Raw genomic sequence first — 22,515 nt, 5'->3', positions numbered from 1 at the left:
AGTGAGCTGGGCAAGACGCCGGAGAGTCTGGCCAGTGAATAAGGGGCCTGCATCCCCGGCGAGTGGAGGTTTTGTTCTGCACATTATGGGAGCTGATTCATGGGTTCTGTTAAGGGGGATGGATTTGTGAAGTTCCGAATTCGGACAGATCACTCTGGGGGCTGCGGCAACAGTGGTTGGGGGCTGTCCTGGAAGTGGGGAGCATCTTCGGGATGTGAAGCTGAGAGCCTTCTCAAGGCTGGGCAGAGAGGATGGGCGGGGAGCCTCCCTGGAGAGCTGGGGAGAGGCAGAATCTTCAGAACTAGCAACTAATTCGACGTGGAGAATGAGAGAAAGGGAGAAATGAGAACTCCCAGGTGCCACGTGGGTCACCTGGTGGATTTTAGTGCCTTACTAACATGTTTATTTAAAGGTCTCTTGTGCCCAGATGGGCTGGAAGGAAAGTCAGGAAGCAGTAGGTAAAATACAAGAGGTGAAATACAGAACGGCCCCGCCAGGCCATTCTCTCAGTGCAGTGCAGGGCTGAAAGGCCTGGTTTTAGGTGCTCTGTGTTGGAATCTTGCTGGCTGTGTGCCGGTGGGCAAAGGCCTTAAGTTCTTTGTGCCTCAGTGTTCCCATCTGTAGAATGGAACTGACAATGATAGTGCTTACTTCATAGAGGTGTCTGGGGAACTAAATAAGATAACTCATGGAGAGAGCTCAGAGCAGTGCTGGTCTAGAATCAGTGCTCAATAAACATTAACTATTATTTCAACCCCAGTTACTCCTCATTTTATACTTTAGGCAACAGTGTAAAACCCCAAATAACAAGACTAAGAGTGTAAAGATAATGAATCTAGATAAAATAACAGAATAATGCAAATGGAATATTATAATCGATAGACAATGTTACATACGTGGATTAAGGCTTTGACTTCACTGGGTTGGGAGTGTTTTCCCCCAGATTTTAAACTGTCTCGCTCAGTAATTTCCAATTTGGGGCATATGGATTCTAGGCAACTCTGGGAACATCTAGGATCATCTAGAAAACATTGTACCTTTTTTTCTTGAGATAGTGTTCAAAACTGGCATCCAAATCTCAAATAAAAATCATAACTAAAAAAAAAAAAAAAAGTGAGAACTACTGTTTTAGGAGAAAGCCACATCATAGAAAGATCAGATATGTGCCCTGGCAAGAGATAAAGATGATTTGATTCATATTCACTTGTCTAATTTTTTTATAATGAAGTCCTCACTATCCTACTATCTATGGCATACTGGAACACAAAAAGACAGTATATTAACTTTTGAACCACATAATATTCCTAAATAACTGAAGAGATTCTGTGCATTGGAAAAATCTGGTTTACTAAGTTAACAACTTAGCATTTTTATGGGTTATGAAATCTTATTTTCACAACTTCCCCACCTGCCTCTAGTTTATCAGCTGGTAAGATCACAGGTGCCTCAAGGACTCAGAAGGCTCACAATTAAGGGGGTCCATGGTTCATCACTAGACAAATGTCATAATGCTACATTAGCCAGTTTCTGTGACTTTAAAGGACAGCTTGTACGCCCTTTACATGCTGAGCAACGTGGCCAAGTGGCAGGTAGCAGATATTGCCTCTGGGGCTGATGACCAGACCCTCTAGACCTGTAGCCAAGATTCCATAGTTAAACTGAGCCACCACAATTCTCTGAGGAACTTCCTACAGCAGCACAGGTTCAGATTAACAATAAATACACCCCACTGAATAGGCATCTTAATTCCATCTTAGCACAGTGCCTAGTTTCAAGTACCTAAATAAAGATTCCTATTACTCTCTGGAATGACCTCTTGAAATCTTCAAGAACACTGTGAAAAAGCTAATTCAGTGTTAAAGTGTCTACAACCCCCACTTTGCGAGAGTATGCACGATCATCTAATCAGAGTTAAAGTGTAAAAAAACAACAAAACGAGTATTTTAAATTGTCCGCATCATTATACCAGGTGATACCACTGCTCTTAAGCAACAGAATTGTCAAAGGTTGTGTTAATACAGCATGGCTTCTAGCTTTTATTTTGTCTTTTGTCCCAGGTATATAGTGTGTGTGTGTGTGTGTGTGTGTGTGTGTATTTTTTTTTTTTTTTTTCTCCTCCATAAATATGCTTGACACATGCTTTAGTTTCACTCCTCTTCAGTCAGGACGTCTTAGGGCTGAAAGGGGCTGGCTTTACCGATGAGGTAACCACAGCCCAGAGAGGCCCCCTCCTCCACCTCCCCGGGGAGCGGAGCGCCCGCCCAGTGCCGGCCTCCTGCCCTCCCATGCCTGGTGGGGCCCTGCACGCTGACCGCACCGCGCCCTGCCCCCCGGGTGAATGAAATGAAAGCACGTGACCACCTACCCACACACCTTGGCAGAGATGCGCTCCATACACGACGGCCCCCGCCCAGGCACGTGAGCTTGGTTGCGCCTTCTAAGCGATAACCTGGGAAGCACGAAAACGTCAGAGAGTCTCCAACTCCGAAGTGAAAACCGATTCTCCTGCTGAAAGCAGGGACGCCAGGATCGTCACAAGGCTCGAGGTCATATTCTGAGACATGAAGAGACAGAGTACACTTGTGGGAACCCAGGTAAATACTCAAAAATTATTTCACAAGAATAAAAAGGTGCTATTACTTAAAAAATAAACATATATATATATATATATATATTTTTTTTTTATTCCCCCAGGCTCTGCTGTAACTGTCATATGGATTGTCTTCCTTTGTACTACGAGTTTTCTCATGACAAATGGAATATAGTATTTTTAAAATAAATGTAGAACATTATAATAACATGACCCACTCAAAACTGTCCCTTTAACAGTAGGAAGTTATTTTAGTGATGCGCGCAATTGCTAAAATCAGTCACTGTCCTCTTACAGGTGTTTTGGATAAACAAGACCCAATGCAGAACAAACTAAAAGCAGTATCACAGGGTTTCTTCACAGGGTGGAAAGCTTACCATAACCAATTTCACCCCTAAAATACACCTCAGTATGGAATAGCAAAACCTTTTCCTGTCTATTTTTCAATTTATAAACCATGTTTTATTGACACGTAATGAAAAATTTCTGGATCCTGCTAGAAATTTCTGTAAACTACCCAGGAAGGAAGTGCTAAATTTAGTTAAAAAGAAAAAAAAGAATAATGTCTGGTGTATTGCTGCATTTGGGGATTAAATGTCCAAAATAACAGTACTAATAACAGCATTTTGTATTTGTCTCATTCTTTAGTACCAACTCTTTCAAATCTCTATATGTGGGTGCAACTGCACTCTGGTTGTCATGGGTCTCACGGGCCATCATTCAGTGTGTTGTTGATCCTTCTTGCTGTGTTCTCAGCGTGTAATGCCCAGTGTTTAGTCAAACAGGATCAAACAGTGGGCCACCATTAGGGGTTTGAATGGTGGAAAGAGCTTCAAAGAGGTTAAAGTGTTGATTAAAGGATGAGCATTATTGCAATGAGTGGAAGACAAAAGTTTTTCCTATGGTGGCGGGGAAACTGTCCTAGTCCATCTGAAAAGATATTGCCTTCGCTTTCCGATTTCCAACTACTATCTTTCAAGTTCTGACTCTAAAGTGTGGATTCTGTATTCTCAAGGAACATATTAAATCCAAACCATCATTTCCCCCAATATTTCTCAATTTTAATCCATCTTTTCTATTCCCATCATCCACAAGTTTCATCACTGGCATCCCAACCCCCTATGAAGAGGAAATCTCTGCTCCAATTTTTCCCTCATCTCACCCAACTTATTGGTCAACATCTGAGCTCCACGCTTTCTACATTGTCTTTATCCTGTTTTTCATTTAGATAAAAAATCTATTCTGGATCCCTAACATATTCAAACTACTCTCACCACTCTGGAGATATACTCATTAATTTGACCTATTTTTAGTATGACCCAGCAAGGAAAAAAAAAAGGTAATATCATTTAATTCAACTCAACAAATATTTTTCATACCAAAACATAATGGTAGACTTTCTAGGAAATAGTAAAATAAAGCTGTCACAATCTAGGGAACTTTATCTTCATCTGACAGAAGTCATTCTCCTCCTAATATACTGTATATTCTCAACTCGAATCACATCTTTGCTGTCATTTCTTTAAAAGCAATTGAAAACTCTTGCCAAATAAGAGAATAGTTTGATATTATTTATGCTAGATCTATTGTATTATAGAGAAAAACACTGTAATTGAATGGTTTTTTGTGTATATTTTTATTTCATATTTCTACTGATGTCCTCTGAAAAATACCTACTGAAATAGGAAGCCTGATCCAACACCGTGAGATTAGAGGTGTGGATTAGTTCCATCCTCCCACACAAGGTCATATAAAGGTCCTCTTGTATCAATTGTCACTTATGGGCTATTACACAGTGTGTATTTGCACAGCATACGTTTCCAGTTAGTCATCCAGCAGAAGAAAAATGTATTGCCCTCAGGATTCCAAGTTCCCTGACTCAAAGATTTTGTTCATAGAACTTACTCTATTTTTCTTCATCAATTCTCTAGTCTCATTCCCATGAGCACACAAACACGTGTTCCAGGGCCCATTTTAAGAATGCGACACACCAATCCACTGAATAAAAACCACTCTCATGACCTCACAATGACCACAGCCACGGCGCCTGGTTGGGCACCTTCAGCACCAGTTCTTCAGAAGCGTTCCATGTTCTATTTTCACGTTACCTCTTCCCAGTCCCTCTCCACCCACCAGCCAGGCTCCCTTCCAAACCAGAGCCACCGCGACCTCCACTTGTGAGCCCACTCACCAAGCCTTGCTCCTCCTCCTACTTAGATAGTGGAAGCCCTCTTCCTCCTTGAAGGGTTATCCTTTCTCTCCTCCTAGCTCAGGGTCTCACCTTCTCAGTCCATGATTTGAACCCTCCTCATCTTTGCACCAAAATGTCCTGCCCCAGCTTAAACCTAGTACCTTCTTTCTGTGCAGCTACACTCATTTCCCAGCTTACCCAGCCCCACGTCTTTAAATTTTGTCTATTTATTGATGAACTTCAATTTTTTTTTTCCTGATTTGACTCTCTCTGTGAACTCAAGACTCTTGACAACTCCTCCTGGATATATACCTAAAATTTCCCAAAGCAAAATTTTATATTTTTCCTCCCAAACCTGCTTCAGTCCCCGTGTCTGCCCCATGAAGCATAGCATCCTCATTCACAGAGACGATGACCTTGACCCCTGTCTGTATTTCAGACACATTCGATCCCAGCTGACCTGGTCCACTTCACTCCAGCACCAACCCCGCAGCCTCAGCTTCTGCTGTCTCCTGTGCGGCTTACTGTGTAACAGCATCTTACCTAAGATCCTGTGTTAACGTTGGACGTTACTTAGAATGAGTTTTGAAAAAGGTAAGATCATGTCCATCCCTGTTCAAATCCTTCCAATGGCTTTGCATAACACAGTTCACAGCCAAGGTACTTATATGACCGTCTCAATTACCGGGCTCTGACCACAGCGACCTGCTTCTTTAACCCTAAACTTGCCCACACACTCCTACTGCTGCTCTTCCTTCTTCTGAGGACCACGTCCCCTATATCAGCCTGGCCTACTCTTTTACTTCTTTGAAATCAAGCGTCAGCTTATCAGATAGACCTACCATGGCAACTCTCCACACGTCAGCATCTTTTAACTCCTTCACCATTTTATTCTTTCTGACAGCATCCCCCATTACTATCCCCCCCACTGGATTACAGGCTCTATGAAGGCAGGCCCTTTGTTTTATTCCCTACTGTGTCTCCAGGGCCTAGAATAATTCTTGTTACCTTGCAGGTGCTCAGCAAACACTCACTGAATTAAAAATAAATAAATAAATAAAAGAATGAGCACTCTGCAGTCTTTCCCAGGCACTGATGATGCAACAACGGGAGAAGACACGTGAACAGATCTTCACTGTACAGTGAAGGAGACAAATATGGAAAAATAATGTTGGAAAATACACAATTTTGGTATATAAATAGTGTTATGGGAAGGTAGGAGGAAAAAAACTCTGCTTAAGGAAGAGGGAGAAGACTGTGAGCAACAGACAGTGCTTGATCTGGGTGGAGTTTTGCCTGGTGAGGAATGAAAAAGGGTTTTTTTTTTTAACATTTATTTATTTGGCTGCGTGGGGTCTTAGTTGCGGCAGGCGGGCTCCTTAGTTGTGGCATGTGAACTCTTAGTTGCAGCATGCATGTGGGATCTAGTTCCCTGACCAGGGATCAAACTTGGGGCCCCTGCATTGGGAGCGTGGAGTCTTATCCACTATGCCACCAGGGAAGTCCCTGAAGAAGGGTTTTGAATGAAGAGGAAACCACATCTGTAAAGGCACTAAGTTGTCCAGATTCTCATCTTTTGAAGAGAATGACCAGGAAACTATGTGAATTCACAGAAAGTTGGCATTCAAAAAGTAGTATCATAGGAGGCATGGAGAAGGAAGGCTGGAATAGTAAGTGCACACAGAGAACAGTCAGTAGCGGACACTCAGGATAGAGCAGGGAGCGTGGGCGGCTCGACCTAAACATGCTTGAATAAGGAGCCCTTTCCCCCAGTATTTCCATTAGTATCTGCGGGGACACTGACTGGGAGCCATAACTGAGAGATGACCCTTTAATAAACCTTCTAGAAAAGACAGAAATAAACTGGACTAACAAGGAAAAAAATCCAGATATAACAGCATACTGATTTTGTACAAATATCAGAAAAGTCTCCAGAAGGGTAAATGCTTCAATTGCATAATAAAGTGGTTACTTATTTGGGCACAAAGAATAAACTCCATTGTGTTAGTGTCACTGGCAGTTGTTCGCAGCCCAGTTTCAAGGCAACATGCCTGCAGATGAAATGATTCCTTTAGCATATCTAAAGAATACGTTTCCTTTAGAATCAGCTTTGCAATCAAAGGTGTGTTTTGTCTTTAAAAAGACTGTCTGAGCATGTGTGTGACACAGTCTTGATGAAAGCGATTCCTTGTGCAAGCTTTATAGATTGTCTTCTACTGGTTGTGACCAAATGAATTGTTCCGCATGTTCACAAAGTGTTGCCAGTTTAGTCTTAATATTTAAAAATATTTTAAAACTGCCCCAAAGAGCTACAAAGACCCAGAAAAGTGTGTTTTGTTGTTTCTGTTGTTTGCTTGCTTGTTTTTTAGGGAGTTTACGAAAGGAGTCAGTTTCAGAGTTGCACTCTGACTTTTGTAATCAAAAGATTCCTTGTAGATGTGTAGCTTGTAGCTGTGTGCTGGGAGTCATGGAATTAAGAAAGAGATGGTACAAAACAGAGAGAAAGGGCTTCCCTGGTGGTGCAGTGGTTAAGAATCCGCCTGCCAATGCAGGGGACACAGATTTGAGCCCTGGCCCAGGAAGATCCCACATGCTGCGGAGCAACTAAGCCTGTGCGCCACAACTATTGAGCCTGCGTGCCACAACTACTAAGCCTGTGTGCCACAACTACTAAGCCTGTGCTCTACAGCCTGTGAGCCACAACTACTGAGCCCATGTGCCACAACTACTGAAGCCCACGCACCTAGAGCCTGTGCTCCGCAACAAGAGAAGCCACCGCAATGAGAAGCCTGTGCACTGCAAGGAAGAGTAGCCCCCGCTCGCCGCAACTAGAGAAAGCCCACGTGCAGCAACGAAGACCCAATGCAGCCAAAAATTAAAAAATAAAAAATAAACAGATAGAAATTGCATAGACTCATGAGAAATATCTGTGGACCAAATCCACAGGCTTGCATCACTGCCATTTTCTTTCTTTGGAGTGTTCTGCTTAAATTCATTTTGGATCACGATGAAAATAAGAACAGAGTGGAGTGCCAGTCTCATAGTGGTACTAACTGAGATCCACCCGGGGAGAGTATATATAGAGAGAGGGATTTAGGTATTAGCGTTAGGAAGATTTAAGTCTTTGATATAAAAAGTGGCCAATTTCATGATTACCATTGATTACGGCCAATTTCCAAGAAATCAAGTAATCTAAGCCCATCTGGAAAGCTCCATTAATGCAGTGAGATATCAGGAAAAATCAACAAAGTCAGATTAAGATAAATGGCAATTGGTCATAATTACAGGGAGTATAAAATGATTCAGAGCATCTTAAAATCCCTAAGAAGTCTTTTTTTTTAAAAGAATATTTTGATTTTACAATGATACTTCAATAAAGCTAAAAAAAGACAGTATTTCATTTTATATATTGTTAACTATCATGCAATATTTAGTAAGTAATTATTGACAACTTAATTCCTATTTTGTGTAAGATACGGGAATGGAACTGTCTTGATGTGAATGAGGAACACAGAAACCCTTCTACCAAGAGTTTTAGCTTCAGAACAGGGGATAAATAAGTACTCAGATATTTTAACAATGAATTTGATTAGTGGCATCAAAAGTTATTGAGGAATTAACCAGAACATAAAAGTAGAAGATTCACTTGTGATTATGGGACTCAGTAACCACCTTATGAAAATTACATTAGCTCTGGGCAGTGAAGCATGAAGTGGGAAAATGCTTTATTTTCCAAAACATCAGATACAAAAATGAAAATTAATATAATTGTTTACACCCATCAGTAATCTTAGAGTAGTGATTCCCTCTGTTGGCTGGGGGTGTATCTGAGACTCTGCAGGAGATCTGACAATGATGCTTACTGAACATTGCTTGTTTATGTGATTACATTTTTCTCCCACACGTTTGACCATTTAGCTGTCTGTAATGTTTTTTCTCATCTGTAAAAATATCTTAATACCATTCTTAGCATCATTCAAATTAAACAGTTTAACCCATACAAATAATGCCTGAAACAACATAAATCCCTCACAAATATTATCTATGTTTTATAATTAAAAGTGAAAATGTTTCATAATTTTGGAGTATCATTTTGCTGCCATGTATGATGGCATTAAAGTCAACAAGAAGCTCACCCTCGACTGCGTGTGTTCATACTTTTTTTCACTCTAAAGGTGGTTCTCAGTACAAGTGTGGCGTCTCCTGGAAGGCAGGATTCAAAATAATCAGACCACAGCTAATTCTGAGTATGTTTCCCAATAAGGACAGCTTCCTCAGAGATTTTGATAGAACTGATGACAAGAGAGACTGAAGAGATGGTGATATTAGCAAATTTGGGGGGATGAGAATTTACAATCGATGTGAGGCATGGTGTCTTGTGGATGCCAGGCAGCTGCCCTTGCATCTCAACTCCTCCTCCACCCAACTAGAGCTTCTCACTGGTCGGCCGTTTACGTGTAAACACACACACACACACTTGCTCACACAAACAGTACAACTATTGCCAGAGAAGACCCCAACATACCTGAAAATGTGATATTGAAGCCCTCGTAGGAAATGGAAAAGTCTGATATAAACCGAAGCTGGGCGGTGAAGTTTCCAAACAAACCTGCCTTAATGGTGTGTGGCAGCACCGACCCTGTGAGCCTGGCCACTGGCTCCGAGAAACTCCCGTCCTCTGTGATGAGTAAGTAGTCGTGGGAGCTCTCCAGGTGGAAGGTGTGGAAGATCATCTGAACCCCTGAGAGACACAGAGATGGAGGTAGTGAGAGAGAGACAGAAAGAGAGAGATGAGAGAGAGACAGAGAGAGGGAGAGAGGGGGGCATTGGCAGAGTTAACAGTTGGGGAAAAGAATTTCTTCTGGGCTTAGAGACATAAAAGTCTTGAATCAAAAGATAATTTAAAATGCAACCTTAATTTTGAAGTTTGAAAGAAAAATACAGAGAATGGGTAGAAGAAGGAATAAACAGCAAAAACAAATGCTTCAGTATATATAAGTACAGATATAGATAAAGGTTAGACACAGGGACATAGAGACAGCTATATCGACAGGTCCAGATAGAAATGCATAATAAAACTCGGCAGGAGGGTCACAATGGACTGCGTGCAGCCCCTCAGGGAAAGCATTTGTCCCTGAGGAGCGAAGGACCAGATCACTTTCCCATTTATAGTAAACACGTGTCCTTTAGAAAATCTAGGCTTGGAGGTCTAATATTGAAACTTACACAAGTGAGCGAAGACCATTTTGAAATGATAGTTTTATGTGATCCTTTGTGCATGTGTTCTCACTGTAACTATACCCACAAAGTATTATTTCTGAATTCCTATACATAATGAATAAATTTAACCATGACTAGGTCCTTTTTAATACAAGTACTTATTTTCAGGATGACAATACCTTGGTTGCTCATTATTTGTTTATTCTTAATTTCCTTCAAGGCCAAGTTCTTCTTAACATGCATTCATGATGGCAGAGTGTAAGATAGTGTATATAATAAAACATGTCAATTTAACATTAAGTTGAGCTCAAATTTAAGTGGAAAGACAAAATCTACATAATGTTTATGTGAGGAAAATTCCAAATTATCTTCTTGAAAATGACAAGTTTACTCATACAAAAAAGACTCAGAGTATAGTCCCAAATCCAATGTCTATAAACTGTATTTCTTACACAAAATTCAAATGTTTCTGGTTTTCACTCCACTTGTTTATAAAATGAGGATAATGAAATCTAATCCATAAATCAACACTGGATTATGTGAAGATAAATTATTCATTATATGTAATAATACTGGGTACACTTAGAACACAAGCCAAGTATAAAAATGTATCCTATATTTATCATAGAAATGAGAAGCTTAGATAATTTCTTATTTCCCTTTATTTAAGCACTAGTCATATTTTATTTAATGCATGCCTCTTTTCCTTATCATTACACCTAACTTTCAAGCTTATGTTCACAAGCATAAATTCAAGTTATCCGATCAACAGAGAATAAAACAAGAAATCTACTTTTGCTTGAAAGCACCAATAATTTAAAGATCATTTTTCTTCTAAAATCTTATTAAAAATCAAAATTAGCAATCAAAATATACATGAGGAAATTAGTTATCTTACTTGTTTACACATGAATATTTTTTTCTTTGTTCCCATGTTTGTATCTAGTTAATTATTTTATATATTTGCAATCTATGTAATATCCTTACCCTTTCCATGAGACACCTCAATGGTCCATGTACAGTTTAGAGAGTTTGGGTAAAAATCTGGAAACCCAGGAGAAAGAACTGTTCCACTCTTTCCATGGATGTATCCTCCACAGAGGGCTTAAAATAATAAGGAAATATCATTGTAGTATTAAAGTCTCACAATGATTGCTACACAAAATACTTTTAAAGTGACATTTAATTTGCACAAAGACTAAAAGAATATTTAAGATCACCTCCATGTAAAATAAAACGAAACAACAACTTTATTTTACTTGAAATATGCCAGTTGATATACAGTGTCCTGAACAGTACAAAACCTGGAAAAATCAGACAGAGTAAGGTAAAACAGCTGAAGAAGAACCCTCCTGTGGCGGTTAATTTTATGTGTCAACTTGACTGGGCCACAGGACGCCCAGACGTTTGATCTGACATTATTCTGGGTGTGTCTGTGAGGATGCTCCTGGATGAGATGAAACTGGAACAGGTGGACTGAGTAGAGCGGGTTGCCCTCCCCAGTGGGGGTGGGCTTCGTCCAATAGGCTGAAGGCCTGAAGATGTCAAAAAGGCTGAACATCTCAAAACTAAGATGGAACACATCTTGCCTGATGGCTTTCAAACTGGGACCTCATCTTCATTCCTATCTTCAGACTAGAATAGAAGCATCAGCTCATTCTGAGTCTTGAGGCTGCTGGACTTCAAACTGGAATTTACACCATTGGCCTCCCTGGGCCCCAGCTGGCTGACTACAGATCTTGGGACTTGAAAGCCTCTATAATCACGTGAGCCAATTCCCTATAATAAATCTATCTATATATCTATATCTGCATCTCTATCTATACCTTATTGATTCCATTTCTCTAGAGCTGCTGGTCTTCTCAGTAGCACTTCATTAAGTTTAAATCCTTTACATCAATATATGCCTTTTTCAATATGCCTCAGAGACTCATTTTTGAAGGAAGAAAAAGAAAGTTATACATAATCACTCGAAGGGGAAAGTCACGACATTTAGGGAATCAGTGCAATATGGAGGTTTAAGTGCTCAGACCCTGATGTCGGAAAGCAGTGTGTTCAGATGCTGATGCGTCTCTGGCAAGTGGCTTGCCCTCCCTCCTTTACAGGTGTCTTATCTTGAAAGTGAAAATAGTGATAAAAGCCATGTCTTAGGGTAGGTGTTTATAATGATTGCCTTTGTAGAACACAATTTACAGGGCCCCATATGTATCAAATACCCAAGGCATGAGCTAATGATAATTATTATTAGAGCTTTAGTATATCAATAATTTAAAATTTGAATAAATTCTATATGCCTTAATTTTGCAAACATTTGAATAGTGGATGTTTGTCTTTTCTTTCACATCTTAAGGCCTATCAAGCTTTCCAGAATGTTAGAGCTGAACTGAAAAGGAATCAAAGCTGATGGTATCAGCACAGGGGGAGGCTGGGGGCAGGAAAGGTGACTCAGGTTCAGCTGTGATTCAGTCTCCAGGTCCTCTGGGCCCCTAACCCTTGCATCGTTCAAGGGTCTGCTGCAATATGAACATCCTGAACCGTGTGTCATAAAAGCTAGGTCCACGAATAATACTTGCAAAAGAATTGGCTAATTTGTAGAAGACGTGATATTTCTCATCATCCTCAGTCAGTGTGTAATTTCAAGGAAACAGATAATATCTTAGAATATGCAAACCAAATGGGAAGAGCTAGGTAAAAATTAGCAAAATAGAAACTTTTAAAATGAGTTCTAGAATAATTTAACAGTTTAAAGTGTTCACATCTTAAAATTACATTGATTCATCTTATGAAAATGGTAACATTAACACAGCATTTAAAATTAATTTATTCAACAAATAGTTACTGAGCACCCACTATTTATGAGCAAAATAGACAAAAGTCTCTGCCCTGGCAGAGTATACATTCCAGTTGAAGAAGAGAGAATATAATATGAAGAGCTGACTCTATACCATGTTGGAAGATGATGCATGCCAGAGAAGAAACCTAAGAAGGAAAGAAGAACGGGATATTCTAAGATGGGTGTGGAGTTGGGGGCAGCATAAATGGGGTGGGGGGGAAGCCTTATTGAGGAAGTGGCCTGTGAAGAAGGACTTGAGACAGAAGAAGGAAGTACTTGATAATCTGGGGAAAAACTTGGGGGGGGAGAGGGAACAGCAAAGACAAAGGCCCAGAGCTAGAGGGGGTTGCTGGGTTGCGGGGAGGGCGACGGGTCTGGGAGGGTAAGGATGGAGGGCTCAGGGGAGTCAGGTTTAAAGGGGCAGATCCCGTCCAGGCCTTGGCATGTGTCTCAGTGAGATGAAGGACCACCCGAGGCTCCTGCACAGAGGACGACTCGGGCCAACTCGGACTTCAGCCTGAGCGCTAGGCTGCTGTGTGAGGATGTGGTTGGGCGGCAGAGAGTGAAACAGACAAGATTCTGGACCAGAACGTCAGCAGCAGAGGTGGTGGGAAGTGGTCAGAACCTGGCCATATTTGGAAGGTAGAGCCAATAGGATTTTCTTGTCAGTGAGATGTGGGTGCCATGAAGAAAAAGGAAGATTTGGGGATGATTGTGAGGTTTTAAGGCTAAGTGTGAAAAACTGAAGATGCAGAAAATCTTTGGGAGAATCAGGATTTGAAAGTAAATCAGTTCAGTTTTCGATACACAAGCTCGATGCCTACTAGACATCCACGTAGAATGGCTGGTGTTGCAATTGGATATAAGTCTCAATCCCCTGAGAGGTGTGACCAAGGGGTAGAAAGATGAGATCATCAACACTGTGAATGCAGGTGTAGATAAAAAGACTAAAACCTGGGATATTCTTATGAATAAGACAGACAAGTCCCTGTTTTTCAAAAGTTTACTTTCTAGTGGGCAAGGCAAATAATTTATAAAAATATAGCGAAGGATGACTTATTCTAAGAACAAGAATCTTGTTCTCTAAACTCAAAGGCAGTCTAGGTGATGAGAGTACGGTGAGGCTGGTGAAGCAGCACAGTGATGGACACACGGCCCCGCAGTTGTCCACTCCCAGGATGATGAACACTGAGTAAGCCATGAAAGGATGGAGGGAAGGCAGACGGTCAGAGTCAGCCCAGTGTTAACAGTTTGCTCCGTGACAGGGCAGTGGCTGCCAATTTACTGTAAGGTCCTGGGTTCCTAGTGGTCTGTTAAGTAAAGCCCTCGCACTATGGATTCTGTAGTTACCAACTTCTGTCATTCCCATCCTCCCCCGTCACCTTCTCGGATCCTGCACAAAGTCTTCCAATGAATTCAAGTTTGCAAACAGGTCAGTCATTGTTTCCAAGAACCAACAACGTGGCTTTAATAGTTGATTTGTAAACGTCTGCGCTGCCTGCACTGGAGGAAGGCAAGAGCTGAGGCGCGCAGGCTGTACCATCGGCGCTAGGTTCCTCCACGCGGAGGCGACGGTGCAGGCGGAGGAGCCAAGCGTGGCGGGTTCTCCTCTCCCTGGAAAACACTAGCTGCCCCCGCGGCACCTGCTCTAACCTGACACCTGGCGGCTTTCAGACTCACGCTTCCGGCCCTGACTTCTTCTCAAACGCAGTGGAATTACCGACAGCTTGCTAAGTATCTCAGAATGAAACCCTTGGGTCCCTTCCCTCCCCCCCACCACCCGTATCTCCACGATGACGCCTCCATCCACTCCTCACTTGTGGAACGCCCTGTAACTGGCGTGTTTCGGGTCATTTTTGTCTGATTTCCTGCTCCCTTACTCTTGTCTCTTCCTTGAAGAGATTAACACGAGAAAGCATACGATCCGGTACACTGTCGGATTTGTTTCTTTTCTCTTTCGCCATTACTTCCTTAAACTACTATAAAGTTCTATTTAAAGCAAAAACTTAATGAGGTTACTTTCCATTTCAAATTATTCGTGGACTCCCCACGCCCTACAGAAGTCATTGATTTTATTCATTCATTCATTTATACTGGAATCCTTTCCTCAAAAGAACTCTTACAGGGAACCCTACAATAAAAGACGGGGATAATCAGAGCTGTTCAGTTGAAGCAGCCCTGCCACTGTCCTCGGTTCCACCTCAAAGAAAGCCCTGGGGCCCCCCTGTGGGAACACAGCACAGGGCAGTCTCAAATCTCTCACCCACAGAATTTGGGCCGTGCTCACAGGACTAGCATGAAAGGCCTCTGAACTACCTTTGATCAGCATCTATTCTCAGCAAATAAATTTCTATCCTCCAAATCCTCCAGACCGTCCTTATGCCTTTATGCCTGATTCTTACTATTTCTTTACTTTCAATCTCTTCTTTCCTCTCAACCTTATTATTAAAGATGCATCAGGAAAGCTGCCTTCCAAGCCTTTCAAGATTCCAAATTTTTTATCTCTTTATTCTCAATCATTTTTCCTGAGTCTAATAAAGCACTTACTTCATTGGATGATTTAAAAAATAAGTCTTTCTTCTGTCTATTCTAATAGATTATGAACTTGTCAACTGTGTGCCTACAAATACAGTAGTTTTCCAATAAATACTTGTGGAAAGGGTAAAGAGTTTAAAAAAATATTTATTTAATGAAGAAATTTTTCCAAAGTTTTCCTTGCATTTGTCTTTCACCAAATAAAAGGAGGTCAATTTATTGCAATGTTCACTTTGCTTCTTCAAACCCTGAGTATCTAAAGCATAAATAGAAAAAAATGCAGCAATGCTATGATGTGAGAGATATTGATAGAGTTTACCTTTTTCCAGGGTGATATGAAATATTATAATTCTGATTTCTTCTTTCCTTTCTGAGAGCTATGAATTTTTCAAGGTTTAAATATCCTATTGATGTATCATTTGTCACAATAAAAACCCATGGGGTTTAAGAGATTGCTTATGATTTGCAAAGGCAACAAAAACAGTTCTTAAGGTTAAATGAAAACAGTCAACCATGACTGACTAAAACTCTCGTATCAAACTCTAAAATCTCCCAAAGTTTGCAGATTTATTAATAGCTTTTTATCAAACATTTATTATTAGCTGAGATAGGTTCCAATGAAGCATAAGCAAAGCAAATAGTTTATGTTACCAATCTCATTAGAGAGGTTAAACTCCAAATTTACATAAATTTAAACTGGGAGAGAATAATAGATAAAATGCACAAGATAAAATGCATTTTCTATGGAAAACAAATATATAGCATCTCAGATATCTGCAAAGCACACAAGGCCCTTTTCGGTCTGTTGCCACACCATTTCTCCTAGATAATTTCCTTCTGATCATTCTATTCATTTTCCATTCACTCTCCTTCACTAACCCTGCAGGAATTTGCAGAATGTTCTATGTCAATCAACTCAGGTGAGTTTCCTCATTTCCTCTGCCTAGAATGCCTCTTCGCATGTTGGCTACTTTGGGAACTTCTACTCATCACTGGACTCCCAGCCCAAGGGTTGTATTTTAGATGAGTTCTTCAATTCCTATTCTCTAGGAGCTTGAATTTAAACTGAGAAGACTGTATTAAATGATTAAATGTGCATGCGTATATATGTATATACTATGGTCTGAATGCTTGTATCCCCAAAACTCACATTGAAATCCTAAGGCCTGATGTGATGGTATCAGGGATGGGGCCTCTGATGTGATCAGGTCATGAGGGCTGACCTCTCATTAATGGGATCAGCACCCTGATAAAAGAGGCCCCACAGAGCTTCCCTGCCCCTTCCACCGTGAGATGACTCAGTGAGAAGATGGCTGTCTGCAACCCAAGAAGGGCCCTCCCAAAAAGTCAATCATGCTGGCACCCTGATCTTGGAGTACCACCATCCAGAACAGTGAGAGATAAATTCTGTTGTTTATAAGCCCCTCAGTCTGTAGCATGTGGTTATAGCAGTCCAAAGGAACTAAGAATATATATGATCAGATTATATTATACATTTTAAAGTTAAACTTTATGGAACTGCAAATAAGGAGAAACGGATGTCAGGAAAGTTAGTAGTGCTGGTGATCTGGAACAATTCTAGAAGAATTCTGGTGAAGGCTGAGGGCAACCTGGTCTTGGAGGATGAGGATGACTCAGGTAATGAAACGCCCAGGTTGCTGGCTAGACAGAAGTAGAAAATAATCTTGGATACATATTAAAATATTTAAACAAAGTAAGTTGCCAGTGTTAAATCAAAAATACACAGAGTATTTTAACATGTATATGTTGTTCTCTTTTGAGAAGAATCCATTCAAAGTCAAAATGAAAAATCTCGGATGGCTCAGGATAAGACTCTCACTTTTACCTGTCAGTTTTCTTCACCAAATCAAGAATCTAGTTAATTTGATGACTGGTGTGTCTTCTATGATGAACTAGGCGCCATCTCCCACCTCTGTAGAGTGGTGGAGTCATGATCAGAGGACTTTACATTTTCAATCTCCCCAGCTCAGAGGGCTGAAAAGTTTGCAATGAAAATAACTGGAGAAGCCTCATTTTAGTAGATGCTCAACTGGCCTACCTCAAATTCAAGTTGTAAAAACGAGAGCAGCTGATATGTGCTCTGTTCCTAAATTCCATTTTTAGCTCTAGTCCAAAAAGAACAATTAAAACTGCACAATAACATCCAATGAAGCCATGCGTTTGTATATAATGTAAGTATTTCAACAGAATTATTCATATGATTAACATCACAAATTTTGGATTAAGTGATATATTGATGTTCAGTGATGTGTGAATAACACAAGTATTTTAAGGGTTAGGCCCTTACCATACTTAGTGTTCTTAGTACAACTGTTGTTAATAAAGAAGTCTAAATAAGGGGTAAATATTTTGGTATAGTACTGATATTTATGACATTCTCAAGTTTTACAAATTTTTCATTAGTCCAGTAGCTAGCAGCCTTCTGACACTCTCTAGTACTCATAAGCATGAATTGTATTTACTTTTTTATTATTAGAGTTCTAATACAAAAATAAAACAGGTAATAAGAATTCAAATAACACCATAAAATGGACAGCTAAAAGAGTCTCTCTTCATTCTCCCCGATAGCCTACTAATCTCCTAAAAGGAAAGCATTATAGTTATAACTTTAGAATGTCTATTTCCAGTCACTTTCTATGCATATACTGTGTGTCTGTAATTACCTATGTGTACATGCTCATATACACGACATGCATTGTTCTGTGACTTGCTTTTTCTTTCCTTCAAAGAGTGTATTATTTAAGTTTCCTAGTAATAATGTATAATGAACATGCAGATTCCTAATCCCACAATGATATATTAATAGAGTAATATGACCTTTCTACTTTTTTTGCAAATCCAACAAGGGAGGAAAACTATTGTGTTTTATTTGCATTTTCCTGATTCCTAGTCAGAATGGGCATATTTTAAACCGTTTTTTGAACTTTTGTGTACTTCTGTGAATCGCCTATGTGTGTGTTTCCCCAAGAGACCTATGGCTTTGTTTGTGTTGTTGTTCTTCTCTCATTCATTTACAGGACACAGTTATTTAGAATCATATTACCTGGACAGTGCAATTATTTTCTGTAATCTGACCCTTTTCTTTTACCTTTTAAAAATTTTAATGGAACTTTTAATTTGTATATAGTGAAATGTAAATGTTTTTCGTTTATTATTTCTATATTTCTTTAGAAGGTTTTCCAAGAATTAAAAAGTAAAATTTCTCAAGGGACAAACAAAAGGACAAAACCAATGACTCATGCTGATATAGTCACTTGTGTGACAAAATAGTGCATCAGAGAAGAGACAGTATGATCTTTCCAATAAATAACATTGTCTCAACTGGAAAGCCCTACTGGGGAAAAAAATGCATCTAGACACTACATATTAACTTACAAAAAAATTAGATGGATTTAAAGTATATATTTGAAATTTTTTAAAAATTAGTGTTTGCTTTCAGGGGTGATGAAAACGTTCTTAATCACAGTGATGGTTTCATGGATGTATACATATCTCAGAACGTATTAAATTTTTCACATTAAACAGGCAGTTTATAGCATTTTAATTATATCTCAATAAAGCTTTAAAATTTTTAAAGTTTTCTGAAAGAAAACAATAGAATATCTTTATGACTCTGCGGGTAGCAAGGCTTCTTAAACACTATCTGTAAAGCACCAACCACCAATGAATTCAGTGAACAATTAGACTACTTTAAAATGAAAACATTCTATTCATCAAAAAGAGACCAAGATCCATCCACGTCTCTACCAATGACCCAGTTTCATTCCTTTTTATGGCTAATATTCCATTGTATATATGTACCATATCTTCTTTATCCATTCATCTGCCGATGGACATTTAGGTTGCTTCCATGACCTGGCTATTGTAAATAGTGCTGCAATGAACATTCGGGCACATGTGTCTTTTTGAATTATGGTTTTCTCAGGGTATATGCCCAGTAGTGGGATTGCTGGGTCATAACTTAGAGACTGTCATACAGAGGGGAGTAAGTCAGAGAGAGAAAAACAAATATTGTATATTAATGCATATATGTGTAAGCTAGAAAAACGGTACAGATGAACCTGTTTGCAAGGCAGAAATAGAGACACAGACATAGAGAACAAATGTATGGACACCAAGGGGGGAAAGGGGAGGTGGGATAAATTGGGAGATAGGGATTGACATATATACACTAATACGTATAAAATAGATAACTAATGAGAACCTGCTATATAGCACAGGGAACTCTACTTAATGCTCTGTGGTGACCTAAGTGGGAAGGAAATCCAAAAAAGAGGGGATATATGTATACATATAACTGATTCACTTTGCTGTAGAGCAGAAACTAACACAACATTGTAAAGCAACTACACCCCAATAAAAAGATTTTAAAAATTTTTAAAAAGAGATCAAGAAGAGGAGGAAGTCAGAGACAGAGTGAGAGAAAACATTCACAATGCATCGATCCAACAAAGGAGTGGTCTCCAAACATATAAGCAATGCTTACAATTCAATAAGGAAAAGGTATGTGACCCAGTATAAATAGGAGGAAAAAACAAGTGTTTCACGGAGGAGGATATACCCTTGTCCAAAAAAGCATGAAAAGGTGCTCAAAATAACTCAAATTTCATAGAGTATCATGGAATAAAACATGGTGGTATATTTATACAATAAAACATAGATGACGAGAATGAAGGAAGTGCAGCTAAATGTCATGACTTGGATGATGTCACGAGTGTATGACTGAGTGGAAGAAGCGGGACACAGCAAAGTACACATCCTGTACGATTTCCTTTACATAGAATCTTTAGAGGATAAAGGGAGCAGTAGCCTTTGTAGGGCAGTGACTGGGAGGGGACACGGCGGGGACTCCTGTGGTGCTGGTCACGTTCATCTACTGATCTGTGTGGTCTTGATCTTATACAGATGTGTCTGTTGTGGGAAAACTCACTGAGCTTATATTTGTGTAAATAAATAAATACCCAATAAAAGGTTGTCTTAATAATATTTTACTGTCACATAATGATTTTAAGTTTTGAATCTTTGTTTCTATCTTTAATGTGTAACTTTGATTTACGTTTTTAACATTTTAAACCCCACTCAGATATCCCATTTGACCAACATTATTTATTAAATATTTCATCCCCTCTCGCTGATTTGGAATAATTTTCATAAATTAAGTTCCTATATGGGCACAGATACGTTACTAGGATCCCTATGCTGTATCGTTAATCTGTTTGTATACTTCTGCACTGATTTCATATTGTTTTAATCAATCATTAATTTTCAGTATTCTTTGATACTAGATGGTATAGCCCTTCCTTATCTTTCTTAAAAATATGTATTTCTTAGCTGCTTGCAGCCTTTACCCTTCTAGATTAATTTTTAAATGTCTACAGATTTCTATGAAAAACCCAAATTAATTTTAAATAGATTTGATTGAACTTTAAACTCTATTTGTAGAAAATCTGTACATTTAAATTTCATTCTTCCCATGTAGAAACATAATATGTATTTCCATTTCTAGGTTATTCTTTTGTATTATATTATAAATTTCTAATTTTTAAAAAATATAAGCCTTCATATTTCTTGTTAGATATATTCCTGGCAGTTTTTAGGGTTTTATTTTCTATATATATATATTATTATACTTCTAATATGTTATATTCTTTGTGGAAATCTACTGATTCATGTTTATCCTGAATGCAGTCACATACTGAACCCTTATTATTGCTAATGGTTATATTCTCTTTCTAACATTTATCATTCATATAGTTTTCTTAAATTATTGCCTTAGTTAAGATCTTCTGGACAATGTCAAATAACATTTCTGATACAGAGGAAGTTGTTCTGTTCTTGAATTTCATGGGACTTTTTGTAATAGTTTAAAGTATGATATTTTCTATAGGTAGATTCATTTATATTATGGTTCTCTATATATTTATTAAGGTGATATATTATTTTAGAGTTTATTTAAGGTCTAATATAAAAAAGAATGCAAAAAAGGAGACACATCTTCCTAGAATAATTTACTCATAACTACTGTCTGCACGTCTTCATCCCTTTTCACCTGCTCTGGAGGAAGTAGTTGGCTCTGATACATCCTCATGTATGGCAAACATGGGGCCAAGGGGCTTGCAGTCCATGCTGCAGTTATGCACCTATGTACACCTGGGCAATTTCTGCCACTTTCTTTCATTGAAATATTGAATTGAATATAAGGGGAATTAGGAATATACCTTTTAAAATATTTTTTGATTTAACTATAGTTGATTTACAATACTGTGTTAGTTTCAGGTGTATAGCTTCAGATTCTTTTTCCATTATGGTTTATTACAAGATATTGAATATAGTTCTCTGTGCTATACAGTAAATCCTTCCCTTTGTTTTTTATCTATTTTATATATAGTGGTGTGTATCTGTTAGTCCCATACTCCTAATTTATCCCTTGCCCCTCCCCTTTTCCCTTTGGTAACCATAAGTTTGTTTTCTACGTCTGTGAGTCTGTTTCTGTTTTGTAAAGTTGATTTGTATCAATTTTTAAGATTCCACATATAAGTGATATGATATTTTCTTTCTCTGCCTGACTTATACTTCACTTAGTATGACAATCTCTAGGTCCACCGATGTTGCTGCAAATGGCAATATTGCACTCTTTTTTATGGCTGAGTAGTAAGGAATATACCTTTTGACAATCCTCTACATTTCTACAGGCTGCCCTGCTACAATACATATTTCTATATTAACAGCTCATTTGAGATTGGTAAATAGAAAAGTGGTGTCAACATAATATGACAATTATTTGGGTTCTTACAACATTTTCCCTAGGCAAATACTGGAGCTGATACAGTAGAATTATAACCTATGGCAGGAAAAGAAAAATGTCTCAGCTCATCTTCTGCACAGAACTGGGACTCTTTCAGATCCCTATTAAGGAAAGTAAAAGTAGGCACATGCACCTAGGGGTCCCTCGCCAGCGGGGCTCACCCCTTGCCTCGCACAGCTAGTGCTTCACGTCAGGTTGCATCTCCTTCTGTGGCCTCTGATATGCTGGCCCCATAGATGGAGAGCTCAACCTGCGTCTGCTTCTGCCCAGAGGGCAGCGCTCCACTCTCCTGGTTTTGTGGATTCTTCATTCTTCTTGAG

General features: G+C 39.2%; 1 protein-coding gene across 1 annotated transcript in view; it reads right to left on the bottom strand.

The window, feature by feature from the left end:
- Positions 1 to 22,515, bottom strand: part of CSMD1 (CUB and Sushi multiple domains 1) — a 1,821,295-nt gene that overhangs the window by 297,269 nt on the left and 1,501,511 nt on the right. Inside the window, exons 19-21 of the mRNA XM_059909813.1 lie at positions 10,989 to 11,105; positions 9,307 to 9,522; positions 2,366 to 2,554 (exon numbers count right to left, since the gene is read on the bottom strand). Coding sequence (XP_059765796.1) covers positions 2,366 to 2,554; positions 9,307 to 9,522; positions 10,989 to 11,105 — 522 coding nt within the window. The remainder of the gene's footprint in view (positions 1 to 2,365; positions 2,555 to 9,306; positions 9,523 to 10,988; positions 11,106 to 22,515) is intronic.

This window comes from Balaenoptera ricei, chromosome 21 (assembly GCF_028023285.1).
Source record: "Balaenoptera ricei isolate mBalRic1 chromosome 21, mBalRic1.hap2, whole genome shotgun sequence".
NCBI classification, from domain to species: Eukaryota; Metazoa; Chordata; class Mammalia; order Artiodactyla; family Balaenopteridae; genus Balaenoptera; species Balaenoptera ricei.
This window is presented reverse-complemented; position numbering and strand designations above follow the sequence as displayed.